The sequence below is a fragment of the Habropoda laboriosa genome, unplaced genomic scaffold (genome assembly GCF_001263275.1).
Source record: "Habropoda laboriosa isolate 0110345459 unplaced genomic scaffold, ASM126327v1 scaffold589, whole genome shotgun sequence".
Classification (NCBI taxonomy): Eukaryota; Metazoa; Arthropoda; class Insecta; order Hymenoptera; family Apidae; genus Habropoda; species Habropoda laboriosa.
Genome location: NW_017100726.1, coordinates 13,913 through 30,231, shown reverse-complemented (window position 1 = coordinate 30,231; position 16,319 = coordinate 13,913). Strand labels below are relative to the sequence as shown.

At 38.8% G+C, this 16,319-nt stretch overlaps 1 protein-coding gene across 1 annotated transcript in view; it reads left to right on the top strand.

Moving 5' to 3' along the window:
• Window positions 1-14,368, top strand: part of LOC108577107 (tetratricopeptide repeat protein 37-like) — a 23,962-nt gene extending 9,594 nt beyond the window's left edge. Inside the window, exons 3-5 of the mRNA XM_017940208.1 lie at window positions 1,734-2,146; window positions 13,626-14,093; window positions 14,210-14,368. Coding sequence (XP_017795697.1) covers window positions 1,734-2,146; window positions 13,626-14,093; window positions 14,210-14,368 — 1,040 coding nt within the window. The remainder of the gene's footprint in view (window positions 1-1,733; window positions 2,147-13,625; window positions 14,094-14,209) is intronic.
• The last annotated feature ends 1,951 nt before the right edge of the window (window positions 14,369-16,319 follow it).

Below are 16,319 nucleotides of genomic sequence, written 5' to 3'. Positions count from 1 at the left end.
CCGCCGTAAGAATCGCACCTCGCACCATCTAGATGCGTCGCGGTGAAGGTAACGAAGTAAAGCGATCCCCCGTTCGATTCTGTACGCCACCGGCCGTCAAATATCGGAATGGATGATTTCCAACGGCATGGTTTTTCTGTCGGATTTCTTCGAAAAAGGAGGTCTCGTCATTTTACCTTGCGCGCAAATTTCGCATGTTATGTTCCCGGACAATTTATATTTTTCCAAACCCCTAATCATTTGTCGATTTTTTGCCTTACGAATGTCGTCAACGTTTGTGTAACCTAAGCGCCTATGCCATGTTTCGAGATCGTTACGCGGTTCCGCGTCATCGACCGGTGTCGAAGTTGCTCTGCATTCGTCAGTCTTTTCGTCTTGTACGTAATACAGTCCGCCGATACCGTATTTGTTGAAAAGAATGTCAAGATCGCGGTCGATTATCTTCCCCATCGACAGAAGGTTTGAACGAAGATCGGGAATGTACAACGTTTCCTCGAGGTTTATATTTCTTATCGTACCTTTTACTCGCGTGACTATCTCTACGGTACCTTTTCCGCTAACTGCGGTCGACGCATTATGTACTCGCCAAGTTTAGTGACGAATGATCCGTTTTCTTAATCGTTTCAAATCTATTCGCGTCGTTGCACAAATGCGAAGTGCACCCGCTATCGGGACACCATTTTTTATCGCGAGATGTATCGATATGCAACGCTTCCGCGTAGAGGCTTGTATGTCGGCTCGCCTTCGGGCATTGTCGGTCGTTTCCGCGCACCTGCCTTCATTCAGACGCTCTATGCCCGATTTTCCTACATTTGAAACAACGGAACGACGGTTTGTCGCCGACTTTGCACGTCTCGTCCGCGTTCACTTGTTGTCTCACGTGAAAACGTTCTCGGCCATTTTTGTTAATCGCCAACGCGACTAGACTGTCCTCCTGTCGCCTCGCCTTTTTCCAACTAATTTTCGTCGCTTTGTTAGTTTTCCTGATTGGCTAACCCGTCGCATCGGTGTTAGCCAATCAGGTAATTTTCTTACAAATCGCTGCGTATCCCTTGCGCCCTTGGCGCGCTTTTTCCGGAACCGCGGTGCGACTTGGCGAGGGGGTGTATTCCACATTGGAGATTTGGCAGCACAACGGGATTTCCTCCAGGTCAGGTACTCGTAACGTGTCCGGTCGTGGCCTCTGGGCCTCGTACGGCGGACCTTTCGGAAACCCTTGGTTTATGACGCGGCAATTTACCATTGAGGCCGTCGAAGGAAGTTTCTACGCGGACATGCATTGTCGGATTTCTAGAAATGAAATAAACTAAAACGGTTTCCTCGAAAATAGCTTTTCAAGAACGCGCGTCACAAACCGTGCTGGTCGTCTGCACGCCAAATGCTTTTTCTCCGGGTACTGTAGCCGGTCGCTACACGCTGAACTTCAGATGACCTGGAACAGCACGAAATCACATTTATAAGAATTTGTTGCCTGAACAATTAGATATAGTTAATATTTTTTATCTTTGTTATGTATACATGTGTGGTTACGCTGTATAAAATTATATGTATATGTATATATTTTTTCATATTAATTTTAATTTTAATAAACTATACGCATGTAATTTTAATATAATTGCGTATTCTGTAGTAAATTGACGGAACTAGGCTAAAATCAGGGGCTTGAAAAAGTAAATTTTGTAACAAGTTTAATAATGGTTTCATTCTTCTAATCATATCTATTTTATTTACAGAATATATATGTCGTATTTACTATGAACAGAACATGTTGAGTGAAGATATTGATATTGATATAACACAATTTTATGAATCTCTCTTTAAGTTGAATGCAAACTCTGAAATTGCTGCAGTTGCTAAAGCAATGTACTTAAGGAAGTCAGACAATTTGATTGCAGCACGAAAAATATTAAAAGATACACTTCAATTAAAACCGTTCTTTTTATATGGCTGGATGTTGTTGAGCGAAATAAGTATGAGACTTCACTGTTGGGAAGATGCAGAAAGTGCTGCTAAAAAAGCATTGGAAATTGAGAAACATGAAATAAAAGATGGATTGTTACATAAAGTAAAATTAATATTAATTGAATCATTGAGTCGGAGTGATAACAGACAAAAATGGGAAACTGCATTCCAAATGTGTGAACACGTAAGAAACTACTTCGTATATGCATGTAATATATTATAATTTCAAGTGAAAACAATTTTTTTTCTCTATTACTTTGTCCTACACGGCACCTTGTATGGCATAGTTCAGACGAACAACACTCTCACAGATTAAGCATGTCCAAACGCGTAATAATTTAATACTGCATGTTTAAAAAGTTCTCTCTAGAGCTGAGTCGATTTCAAAGTTGCTCTATGTATGTAAAGTGCGACGATTCTGTGGTGGAACGCTATATGAATGCATGATAATAGTGATCACCCAGCCTGAAAAAAGCTGTAGTGATCGTACGTACTGAAAAAAGTAACCCGTGGCACGAAACACCTCATGAACGTACCAACGATCCTACACTTCCACCACTACCGTTGTTCCTCACTACATTCATTTTTTTTTGTTCTTAGCTTTGCTCGTAGCAATGCTTGCAAGCAACAGCGAGCGGTCTTGCTCGTTAAACGTCTGCCTGAGCGGCCCTGCTCTAGAGTCTAGACCGGATATAGGTACGTTCTACCCTGTACAGGATGTAAAGATATATTGTGTCTGGGTTTTCACAAATGATTCTACATTCTGTGATCGGTTAAAATAGGTTAAAAAATATTTTCCGCAAAATTGACCTTGACCTGGTAATTGAAGGTAAAATTTTTTTTTTAATCATATCCTATTCTACTTATAAAGCAAACCAAAATCTTAAAGGGATCGCATATCCCAAAGCAACCGTTTCGTAAGAAATCGACATTGAAGTTTTATCGTCAGTCAGATGAATCTTCTGCATAATAGCTCCACACTTTAAACTTTAATGCTATGTATTAGACGTAAACAATCGTAGTCAGTGTTACCTTTTACATTTTGAAAAATTTTCATCTTATATTCCTTGTTCTTAATCAAAGAACAGAACCACGTTTATTAATGTAGGATTTTAACACAAAACGTTATCTAAATACTTGCATTGAAATACAATATTCCGTTACACACATGTAGGTCTCCGACGGACATGTAAGGAACGTGGTCGGGGTAAAATACACCCACACAATTACTCTGTGAAGTCTTTTATTTTTACCTGCTGGCTCGAGAGGTCAGAGAATGACTAACTGCCTCCCCAGCTTTTTCTTGTTCCACTCTTCACTACTTTTCCTAATTGGTTAATACCGATGCATCGGGTTAACCAATCAGGAATTTCGTTACTTAGCCTACGCTTGCCCCTTGCGCCCTTGGCGCGCTTTTTCCAGGACAGCGAGGCTTTCTAGTGGGGGGGCGAGTTCGCCGTCGGAGACTTGGCAACTCAGCGGAATTTCCTCTAGGTTCGGTACCTGTGATATGTACATGTTCGGCCTCGTGGCCCTGTACGGCGAACCTTTCGGAAATCTTAGTTTTATGGCGGGGCAATTTACTATTGAGACCGTCGGTGAAAGTTTCTACGAAAAACATGCTTTGTAATATTTAAGAAAAGTTAAACAGCTAAAAACGGGTTCCTCAAAAATAGTTTTTGCTAGCGCGCCCGTCATAAACCGCGCTGGTCATCTGTGCGCCAAGTGTGGCCTGTAGTTGGCCGCTACATTAATATTTCGTGATAATCGAGCTTGTGCACCAGCTCAATATGACCACCATTATTTTATAACCACACTTGTAGCCTGACTCCTACATTGCTGCGAATCCATCAATGAAGGTCTAGCATATTTTCCAGTTTTTCCACATTTCTTATTTGCTGTATACATAATGTATACATAAATTCTTTTACTGCATCCCAAAGAAAAAAGTCAAATGGATTTATATCTGGTGATCGTGGAGGCCATAAATATGGTACAAGGCTTGGACCTTTCCAGCATGACGCAAACATGTTATTTAAAAATTCTCGAACTGGCCTACTAACATGTGTAGTATGGGTATTGAATGGCGGTGTTGAGTCAGCGCCCAACGAAAAACTTTTATATCATTTATTAAGAGAGATTAATTATTCTTATGCTACACTCCAGATCCCACCGCTCGCATGTCTCACCGCTCTCCCCTTCCTTCCTGTTTTTTTCCGCCTCGCCCGTTTTCACCACGACCGTTTCCAACTCCTTGTTGATCGTTCCTCAAATGTCCAGCTTCGTTTGTCCACGCACATACACACACATACACACGCGACGCGCTTCGACCACTGACCTAGTGACGTATTGGCAAACCGAGCGATCAGCCGGTTGCCCATGAAACCATCGCGCTAGCTTCGCGGATCACACGCGCAGCCAATGCGGTCCTCTCTTTCTCTCCTTCACCCTCGCTCTCACTTCCACTCCCACACATGTGATGGTGTACTATGAAGCATAAAATAAATCTAACGACGTTTCTCACGCGGTATTCATCGCAGTTCGTTGGGCAAGTGCGAACGCAGAAAGCGAAGATAATTTGCACGTGTTAAAGGATTTGGTAAATAAATGGAACCAATAATTCTGTTTCCCGTAATGTCTATCCACACATTAACTGAGAAACATTCTTGCTTAAATTTCTGGATTGTAGCGTAAGGATTTCTTAGTTTTTTTAAACTGACTGGAAAAACTGCTGTCATCTGTAAAAAAAACACATTTTCCAGGAAAGATCGATTTTGTTGCAATTTCTAGTGACAATAATTCCTTCTAGCAACATTATCTTTGAGTGCCTGAACCCGTTGAATTCGATAGGGCCAGAGACATCATTCTCGAATTATTCGGCGCTCTGCCGTATGCGAGATGCTTACATAACGAGCAATATTACGTAGACCCTTCGATGGATGGAAACGTGCAAGTGCACCAACTTGCTCTGGTCTACGTTAATGCACATAGGATCGACCTGCTTCTCGATAACCACTAATCGAATTCAATACCAATTATCCATCTGCAAAGCTTTCGTCTAATCGTTGGAAATCCCGTCGATCAAGAACTTCTCTTGGAAGCCTTCCGGTGCGTGTAAGCTACTCTGTCCGTATATTTCACGTGCTAAAGAATAATTTCCGAATGTCTCATCAATTGCACGAAGCATTTGGTGGATATTTCGCTAGCGGATCTTATCCTGCTAGACCCTTTGTTAGGTTTTCTGTAGACACGGTTTATGGCACGATCGACCGAGAACGGTTATTTTTGAGTTAAGGTGCACGATCGACCGGGAACGGTTATTTTTGAGTTCAGGATTTTCGTTTATTGCTTGCATGGGTCTCATTGCCTCCTGCGAGGGTCACTAGAATTGCTTGGCTAGATTTTTAGTAATTTGTGTCCCTCGCGCTCAATAGCCTACGAACATACCATAAACCACGAATTTTCGAACGGCACATCTGTATGTAACGGTCCGCTTGCCGATGAGTCACCTGGAGGAATGATTTTTAGTAATTTGTGTCCCTCGCGCTCAATAGCCTACAAACATACCATAAACCACGAATTTTCGAACGGCACATCTGTATGTAACGGTCCGCTTGCCGATGAGTCACCTGGAGGAAATTCCAGATTTTTGGGACTTTCCGTCTACCCCTCGCGACCGTCTCCCACCCTTCCAAGGTGACAGCGCGCTAAGGGCGCACTGGAAGCGCGACAAAGACGATATTAGACACGCTGATTGGTAAATGCAATCGTTAACCATTAACCAATCAGCGTGTCCCAACGAAAATCCCTCTCATGGACGTCCGAGACGCGACGTCGGAGAGTTGAGTCGTCGAGTAGTCGTTCAACCACCACGAACAAGGAGAACCAAGGAACAACCAGCTCACATCACGCGATACCATAGATCAGTTTTTACAAGTCCCAATCATATTGGGTGGTCCTTCGAACCAGTATCTAGACGGCACAACATCGTGCAAACATCTACAAGGCTCGAAAGTTCATCGCCACAACCACGGGCATTAACACCCTTTGACCTTCAATTTCAAAGTCAGAGTCAATTTTGTGGAAAGATTTTTTTAACATATTTTCACCGATCAGAGAATGTTGAATCATCTGTGAAAGCCACGACACAACGTTTCTTTATACCTTATACAGGCAAACTTTGTGGTGAAAGAGGTGGTGGGAACGTAGTGTACTTACTGTATAGTATGCCTGACTAGTTTATGGTATTCATGGACCCACGTATTCACCGCTAAAATATTTTACCATGTGCTTGAATAGTTTTCTATAAAAACGTTATTTAATAAAATGTAATATTTTTGAATGTATTCTCGTTTCTAATTGTTAGAAATTTTAATGCATTTAGTTAATGTGTGTGTAATGCAGTTATTTACCTTTTTTTTTACTATTTGCTTAGTTTTATCATTATGAGTTATTATTTTTGAATTATGATTTAGTATTGCTGTCCGTTACATATTAAAATATTTATAACTTTCATAATAAATACTTAAAATTTTGCCAAAATTATAAAAGTTCCTTCATTTTCTTGAGAAATACTAACTTTTGGCGTTTTACTGCAAGAGATTCCTGAATGATTATAAAATAATTGGGGATATAAATATACATTTTGCAGAATACTTAATATTAACATACAGTCTTGTTACATGATTGAACAAGAATTTACCGATTGATTTGGAGAATGATTCTAATCAAAAACTGCCATGCAAATATACTCATGAAACTCAATAGTTAAGAAGTTTCTGTTAAAAAAAGATGCTAATTTTCGCTAGAGTTAACGCAGTTTTATCACATAAATGAATTTTTATCTATGAAACGGTTAATCATATAAACAATTCTTTTCCCCATTTTACTCAGAAGTCATTTTTTTAATGCAAAAAGTTTTTGTTTGTTTACACTTTGTCTATTTTTCATGCTCTTTATCATTATACAGGGCGTTACGTTTAAGTGAGAACAGTGGAATATCTAATAAGGGGTTGAAGTTATCGAAAAAATGTTTTAACAAAAGTTGTTTGATATAAAGGGGGACATTATTTGGTATAAATATTTTGGTAAAGTAGTGGGGGAGATTTCAAGGTCAAGTTAATTTTTTTAAATGGAAGCCTATATTTTTTTATTCATAACATGATAATGTCTGTTGAGATGGAAAAGGATTTACATGCGGTTTAAATTCTTCTTTTCATATCCCCTTTCGTAGTAGGTGCCGTTGCCACCACATTTTCTCTATGTAGCACCATAAAAAAAAAAATCAAAGTTTATTCATTGGTATTAAAAGTTAAGAAGTCCAACAACATAATTTAAGCCACTTAATAAAATAATTTTTTAATATCTTTCGACACCTATTGTACATATATGAAGCTCTCCGTATTTTCCGCTACAACTCCTTAACTATGCAGAATAAAATAAAATGCCTTAGATAGAAGTTGTTATGTATGATAACATATTTCTGAATGTAGAAAAATTAATATGCCATCCCATTTTTAAAAGAATGGAGGTCCTTTCTACTCTTAAGAAACTCACCCCTACAATATTCTACACTCGAAGATGTTAGCCCCTCTACACCATTTAACTCCTGAAAATTTCAAGTTGATATCTACAATGGCTCCGGAGGAAACAGCTTGTAACGCTTTATCTGCTCTATCCTGTATACATGAAATTTCTCATAATGTTGATCCTGACAACATATTTGATAATCATTGAAATCGGTGAGGTTTGCTCTGTTATGTATAATTACTGTACTTTTTTCTTACAAATGTCTACCGATCTAAAGGTGTAGAATCCCGCTGTGGTGGTTTTTACACATAATTTTTTATGTAAGATTTTATTAATTAGTCAATGGTTTTAATTCGCTGCTTTATAGAAGATACTGTGGGATTTTGTTAAATACTTTTGCGTTTATTATAATCAAAGTAACCCGCTCGCGACGCCGGTGCTGTTCACCTATATGCCTTCTCTTTTTTCTCGCCGCCGCTCCGATTCGTTCTCTCTTCCTCACACACCTCACACTCTTCCTCCTTTTCTCCGCGCACGCATCCACACACACACGATCACACACGCCGCGATCGGCTTGACAACCCATGTTGTCTAAACATAACAAACACGCCACGCACAATCGTCTTCCATTCCTTCTTCCTTTTCAGCCCATTCACACCAACTCTCTCACTCACTGTTTCATACCAAACTCCCACAACTCACACACACACGCAGCCAATGCGGCCCTCTCTTTCTCTCCTTCCACAATACAGTAGTTAAGGGGTCATTGGACAAATTAAATATTTCATAGAAACGGGCATAAATATTTTCTGTTGAAAATTTCTCCTTACGGTACAAATGATTTAGTCATAATTTCTTGTTGAGAACCTTTAAACCGTCATCTTTTAGAAAGCTATGACAATCTTTAGGTACGGTAGTATATTAGGTACGGTATTGGTTCAATTACTAACTCGGGAACAGATGTATATTTACTTTCTGTGCATAGAAGAGTGTATGACAATTGTCAACATTAAAGTTTGACGTTTGATTTTTATTAGAACTTCAATCTTTAATTTGTTTTAGAAAGCTAGATCTCCAACAGCAGGGTTATACTTCAGGAATGCTTTTCCATTCAAAATTTTAAATTAATATTTTGTCCATTTCTTTTTACTGTCCGCTATTCACTAGGAGAAAACTTCAAGTGATGCACCAATAATAATAAACTTTTGCAAAGTGTTATAACTTGAAATGCTGAAACTAATGATACGTTCTTTTGGGTGTAGATAGCTTTTTAATGACGGCGCGGCGTTTAAACGATATTCGATATTCAAGCTTTAGTAACTAGTATTTAGTGTAATGAATTTATGCTTTAACTGAAATTTACGATATGTACGTTTGAGTAGTGTAAAAATATATGTAAGTGATGTTAATGTATAGAATCTTAGAATCTTTTGATCAATTCTTCATACGTTTCTTCTATTTCCTGCGATGTTATGGATGCTCATGCAACAGCAATTCTCTCCTTCATATTATCTTGTTGGTTTCTCACGATAAACCATACTTTTTAGTTTACCCGACAGATGAAAATCTAGTCGGGTAAGGTCAGGAAAACGAGCTGGCCACTCCACAGTTCCTCGTCGTCCGATCCAACATCCTCTAAACCTCCTGTTTAACACGGTCCTTGTACACGTCGAATAATGTGGTTGGAAACCATCATGTAATGTTCACCTTCGAATACGAACGTATGACTCGATGTTCTTGAGTAAATCTTTAGGAAATTTTAATTATCTTCGAACGCAAATATTTCGAAATTGAACGAAGGGGATGGTATGGTTATTGAGGTTGTTGAATTTGTTTTTTCACTCTCCACAGGGATTTCGGAAAAAATATAGGGTTCCATTTAAAAAAATAACGATGACTTTGAAATCTCGTAGCAAAATAACATTGAGAAAAAACTGTTTCCATGATCACACGTGCCCCCTGAAATAGTTAACTTTTTCCTGAGAAGTTTTTTCATTTAGGTGGTCCCATTTAGCTGAGCCACCCTGTATAGGGAAATGCGGGGTAAGACGGGAACGCTAAGGAGAAGCGTGTGACATGTATTAAAACGTTTCTAGAATTAACATACGTTCATCTTTAAATTTGAGCAACAGATTTGAGATCACGGGCATTAAAAACTCAAATAAACCTTTGTTCCTTAAACACTAATCTTTCTTGTATGGGGTCAAGATGAGGTAATCAGGGATAAAATGAATTATGTGCCATTATTCATACGTTGCACGATTCGGGTGCCTGTATGGATATGTAGAGGTAAACAAAAATAGAAAAAATATAAAAACAAGATTCTCTTGATAAGGATGTTGCTTAATTTATTTATTTTTTTTGTTTAATACTTCGAAGTTCATGTTTTTCTAGCAGTCCTTTCTCCTTTTTTAGTATTTTTAGCGTTCGTGTCCTTTTTCTCTTGAATTGCTTCGTTGTAAAATTAATAACATGCTTCATGGTAATATTCGATCTTAAGAACAGCGGACTTTTTCGCCCGTGTCATAAACTTTATGTTAAAGTGTCCTTAATAGAACTAAAACTAAAGAAGATGTCAAGAAAAGAATTAGTAGTAAACTCTTTTTTTTTTTTTCAAATCTCCTTTATTCATGTACCAGTCTTACTGTTTGTTAAGGATACTTAAGTTTAGACCAGGTTTACGATACGGACGCGACTCTGCTATTTTTGAGATTAAGGTTTGAATACGCGTTTAATGTTTTCGTTCGTTAGTTATTCCTTATTGTCAGGAGGGCTCCAAACCTCTCATAAAAGCGGAGAATTTCGAGTTTTCTTCGTGCATCTCAATAGTAATTGACGTATCATAAACCCACGCGAGCTGAGGCACATGCGAGCGAGCGAGCGGTACCGTTACCCTGGGTTTGTCCCAGAAGTTCAGGTGACGCGTACCTCACCCAGAACACCCCTTCTTTAACACGTTCCGTGCCGGACCGATTTTCGGTGATTTTCCGTTCACGCCACGTGGGTCGTATGCGTCCTACATTGTCGAGACTAACAGTTTTGCTTTTCGCCCTATATGTCTTCCAATATTTATAAGATTGCAAAAATCATTGTTATCGAGAAAAAGGTAACGTTTAAGATATGCTATAGAGCAAAGGAAAAATTTTTGTTTTAACAAATTATCGCCGTAGTTGCATAGTTTAAGTTAGCGGAAGGAAAAGGCCGAAATATCAGATGGCCTGAACGGAAAGACCAGAGTGGGGTGTATGCGACCCACGCGGCACGGAACGTGTTAAGGGTGAGCGGTTGGCGTCGGGCGTCGACCAAGGCCCTAACTTGATTGGGAGTTTGGCCTCCCACCCAAATCGCACCCCCGTCAAGGGACCCAAATGGACGGACAAAAACCATATAAAATGACTGGACGGTGATAGACAAAAGGACATTGTTGTAAGAACACATTAGTGAAACATAGAAATCTGAACTCTGGTACGAACGATTACACTGAATTACATTGGACTCGCACACATTTAACATTTATGAACTCAGTTACATTGCATTACTGTTACATAACAAACTGTGTTGCAAATAAAGAGTTATTTGCTATATTGTGGGAGCCAACACTGTTCGTAGACTTTTTACATGATTTGGATTTTCATTTTTCCAAGCATTCGTTTATTCACTTCTTTCATTCATTCTACTCCATTTTTTAATTAGTATTCTGGATTTGTCTATTGTGTTTGTTGAGTAGCCTTTTTAGTATCGGTGTTCAATGTTTCTTCCATTCTTTGTCCGCTTTGCGTTTCTCTTTTATTGCTTTTATTATGTGCATTGGGATTTTCGGTTGAATTTGTACGCTAGTTTGATCGTTGGTGGCTTTGACACTGTTCCTGCTGTTTTGGGGAGGGACTGGAAGGACTCAGGTCAGAAGTTATATACACACAAGTAGGAGCCTTTATGAGGACTAGCGAGAACTTGCGGTTAGTCCGCCCCTCTGGTGGCAGAGCGTTGGAGGGTCGCTACTAGTGTATCTTAAAATAATAACTGAGCGGTGTTTAATGTGTTTCCTGAAGTAAGCATAAGTAATAAACTCTAAAGTAAACTTTGCTACACTCGTTTATCCGGTCTTGCTGCAGTAGGTAGATCATATCTTACATGTTTTCTGTAAAATAACCTGAAAGAATTCTTAATAAAAACTGTTAATTTATGAGAAAGTAATCAATAAGGTGAATTAACTTACCGCTTTTGGTCAAAAAACACACACACACAAACAAGTTGACACTACTGCAAACTTTCTGTAGAATTCGATCGTCATTGGAAAATTTAAAAATCTCTTCATAATTGGTAACACCCGCAGAATTCAATACTATTCTTTTTGGACGAACGTCTTTCATCAGGGTGCATGTGCATGCTGTAATATTCTATTATTTATTCTAGATGACGTTGTCCTGTCTTACCTCCCTACCCCGTCTTGCCCCAAATTCAATAAGATTGTTAGTTAATGTCTCTGGATTATAATAAAGGGACGTGAATGATCTGTGAGATTTTGATGCATTGTAATAGAATAAAAGCTTTGGAATTACTCTAGACGAATAATATACGATAAATTAATTTTTGTTTTACTTATCTACTGATTTTTCATTCGAACATGAGAAATTCCACATCAAAGCACCAGAAAATTGCGGTAGTAGTTAATGATTTTTTCGAAATCACATTATTTATTGATAGTCTCGGGAAGTTACACTGTATAAAACTTTAGCTTCCTATCTTAAATGGTCTCCCGTTTATTTAATGTTTAAATGTTAAAAAATGAAACGAAGTGAGTCACATGTCACCGTGTTTGTATCAATATTTCAAGTACCTATATTTAAAGGTAATGTTTTGTTCTTGCACTCATTTTGAAGCTGAACAAATGCTCTTTCCAAGTATACATACAAAGTTTCATTTACTAATAATGAATGTATCTGTTGAGTCACAATCATTAAGCGTGAGAAAATCTCGGTCTGGCGGATTATCGCTGTAAAATTCATTAGGCACATTTGGTCGTTCCGAAACTCGCATAGGCATATCATAAACCAATCACCCCTTGTACAGAACCATCATCTCGACAACGAGGCATATTCATATACCTTTTTTGAGAAAAACTCAAGTCTTTACTCCTTCTCGTCGATTCATTCAAATTTATTCGTCCTTTGGGTAATGCTAGCACACGCCCCAGCGACAAATAGTTTTCCTCATTCCATCTCCACGTCAACTGATTGGCGAATAATAATCATTCCAAAAATGTATGTACGTATCACCAACCATCATCCTGCTCAGAAAATGCCGTTTTCGGTAAGATCAATTCCGGTTTCAATCGCCAATAGGTACACATCAACCACACATAGTTTTGATTCATTCAACAACTTCAACAACACGTAATAAGATAGAACAGGAGACTAGCACGCCAGTATACAACGCGATAACACGAAGAAAATAGCGCATGATTCCATGAACTTTTCGCTATAAAATATACTTTTCAAAAAGATGAAGTGATTTTAAGAACACTGAAGAAAAAGCATTTTATGCACACGTTCACACCTTGTACAAATCTAAGATAAATATTTAGTTTGATACGCTCCTATGATTTGTGTTTTTATTATTAAACCGAAATATACATATGTAATATAATTCAAATACATAAAAAAAAAATAAAGTGGAAATGCACTGTAGGTATTTACCGCGGAACGCAACCTGTAAGTTCCATTGTTTTTACATTGTAACACACATAGCTTCACATTCCTAAAACTTATAATATACATATGTAATATAATTCAAATACATAAAAAAAAAAATAAAGTGGAAATGCACTGTAGGTATTTACCGCGGAACGCAACCTGTAAGTTCCATTGTTTTTACAATGTAACACACATAGCTTCATATTCCTAAAACTTATGTTTTGTAAAGAAAGAATTAAGTAATGAGGGGCAATTTTATATCGGTGAAATATGCAACACGGAAACCATTCGAAATACAAAGTTAAAATTTTGCACAGTGTAGTTTCTCCAGACAATCAACAAACGATGTGAGTTTGAACAAATCATTGACTACAGTCGCAATTTTCCTGCGTTTTAACATAGAATGGCTCATATTTATATAATTGTTTTATTTGTAATTAGCACTTGGAGATGCAGCCTTCCACGCAACTAGAGGTACTACATGCGCGCCTTAGCGTATTGTTAGATAAACCAAATATATACATTACGCTAGACAATTTGGAATTAAAACCAGAAACCAAAATTCAAGCTAACATTCTGAGAGCGTTATACTTAAAACAAAATAAACAATTTAACGAAGCTTTAAATGCTCTTGATGCATCTTTAGAAACATCTGAAGCATGGTTACTTCTTGGTATAATTTATTGGGAAATGACTGAATATAATTATAGTTTAATGGCTTTTCTGAATGGAGTAAAAATCGATCGTCATAATTGGAAGTGTCTAGTTTATTTGGGACATTATTATCGCGAATATGGTAATGATGTAGAACGTTCCAGAAGGTGTTATCAAACTGCACTACAAATTAATCCAAACTCTGAAGAAGCTGGTGTTGGCTTGAGTACTGCATATAGACTTCTAAAAAATCAAGTAAGTACTGATCTGTTTCTCTTCTGTCATAAGATTCATAAACACGTAAATGGATGCAATATTAATATTTGACTAGCTTTTCAATGAAATATTGTTGTGTACAATGTTATTTGCAGGATGCGAATATAGAATTATTGCAATCATTAACTATACAAGACAGTGGTCCTAAGTGGGCATGGTTACAACTCGGTTTGCAATATCTGGACCAAGGAGATGGCATGCAGGCTATCAAGGCTTTTCAACATGTTATTAGAGCTGATCCGAATGACAAGTAACACTTTATATAATTATTACATAATAACGATGCAATAGGGACTTATTAATTGTGAATTGCGAACATGTCTAACAGTTATATCAAACCACTTGCGTTAGATTTTCGTATCTTGTATTTGTCCTAGTATCTGACTGAAAAAAAGTTTCGCATATAGGGTGATGTATTTTGCGTTATACGTTCACTGACACAATTATTTTCGAAAGCCATACAAACTTTCTTGGCTGTTTCAAATTCAAAAATTGTTGCGTCGTATACACGAAATGACATCTCATTTTTGGAACAACCTAGGCTTTTGCCCCTTCTTTCAGTTCTCGCAACCCTGGATGTTACTAACGCACCTTTGGCCACCAATAGTTTTTTTTACATATTCAACTTCCACCTCAACCAATTGACCATGTTACAGATCGCGGTATGATCGTCACGAAACCGATCGTTGTCCCTCTTTTTGAGTCAAACCACTCGAGGAATTTACTCGGGATACAGGACCCAGGTAGTTCACGGGAACTTGGAGAAATAATGCAGAAAAGAGTTTACTATTATAATATTGTGTTGTGGAGTGGTTGATGGTAATCACTTTTATTTAATTAGTGGATTCGCGGTACAAATCGCAGAAAATGTGCAAGATAAGGCGCCACTCTGTCGGTTTTCGGCGAGAGGTCGCGGATGCGGCTACTGTCAACGGTTTCACACCTTGACTCGGCCAGATTTCCCAAGGAGAATAGGGGGTAAGAGAGAAAGAGTGAGATGGTAGAAAGGGAAGAGAAATTGTCGTCTATGACCCGCGTAGGAGACGTCTGTTTTCTCTTTGGGGGTATTTGGAGAATTTGATTCAACCTGGAAGTGTCGCTATGACCCGCGTAGGAGCGTCTGCCTCCAGGAGGAGGATAGGTATAGATGGCGAAGGTAGAAACAGAACAGGAAACCTGGTCCTAGAGTCTTCGTTCTGTTCCGTACTAACTTTCTGACGTCTGCTCGATGTAAGCTGCCTCCAGGAGGAGGATAGGTATAGATGGCGAAGGTAGAAACAGAACAGGAAACCTGGTCCTGGAGTCTTCGTTCTGTTCCGTACTAACTTTTGAAAAGACAATGAGTGTCGTCTATAACCCGCGAAGGAGACGTCTGCTCGATGTAACCTTGAGTAGTCTTGTTCGGATTTCCCGAAAGGACTGATTTTCTATGGCAAAAAAGCCTTTCTTTATACTGTTTAGGAAAGCTAGACCAATCAGGGTGGGTCAAGCCCTTCTGCAAGCCCACTACCTGAGGCTACGGGGGGTCGTGGCGCGAGTGACTCGTAGCGCGTCATGCAATTTGATTAGAAGACGGTTATTGTTGCGGCACGAAATATTACAATATATTTTCGCATCGCGCTCTCCCGATAAATTAATGTCCGGAGAGTTCCACTAAAGTCGAATGTGTTAAGTATTTGACTTGTGCGAAAGACGATTGAGTTTTTTATGTGATGTATGCAATTCGAAGGCTGTATGAGTTCTAAGTGTATGTATTGTGTGCGCTTCGAAAGCTGAACGAGTTCTGGCGTTCCTGTTCTATCTTGTCTATACATCGAATTTTTTGTGTTGTGATTGGTTAATTTCTATTTTCTGTAAGTGGGTGTGTGTGTGTTGTGCTATTGGTCGCAATTTTGGTGGTGGGGGAGTTAGAAATCTAGCGGAGGAGTGTTGATGGGGGTGGGCTATGTCCGAGGAATTTGGCGTTGTCCTCCAAGTGGTTGCCTCATGTCCAAGGGTTGCGTATCCGGTGGTCTCAAGAACTTGGAAATCTGCGTGCCACGCTGTTTAATGGTTTTATAACGGTCGAGCGGTCGCAGGCTAAGTCGGTACAAACGCTCAACATGCCACCCCTCTTGAACGGTTACGTTCAATGATAAAGAGTTGATGTGGTCCATGATGTTGAAGTTGTTTGGGAGTGTGTGTTTATATGTGTATATATGTAAT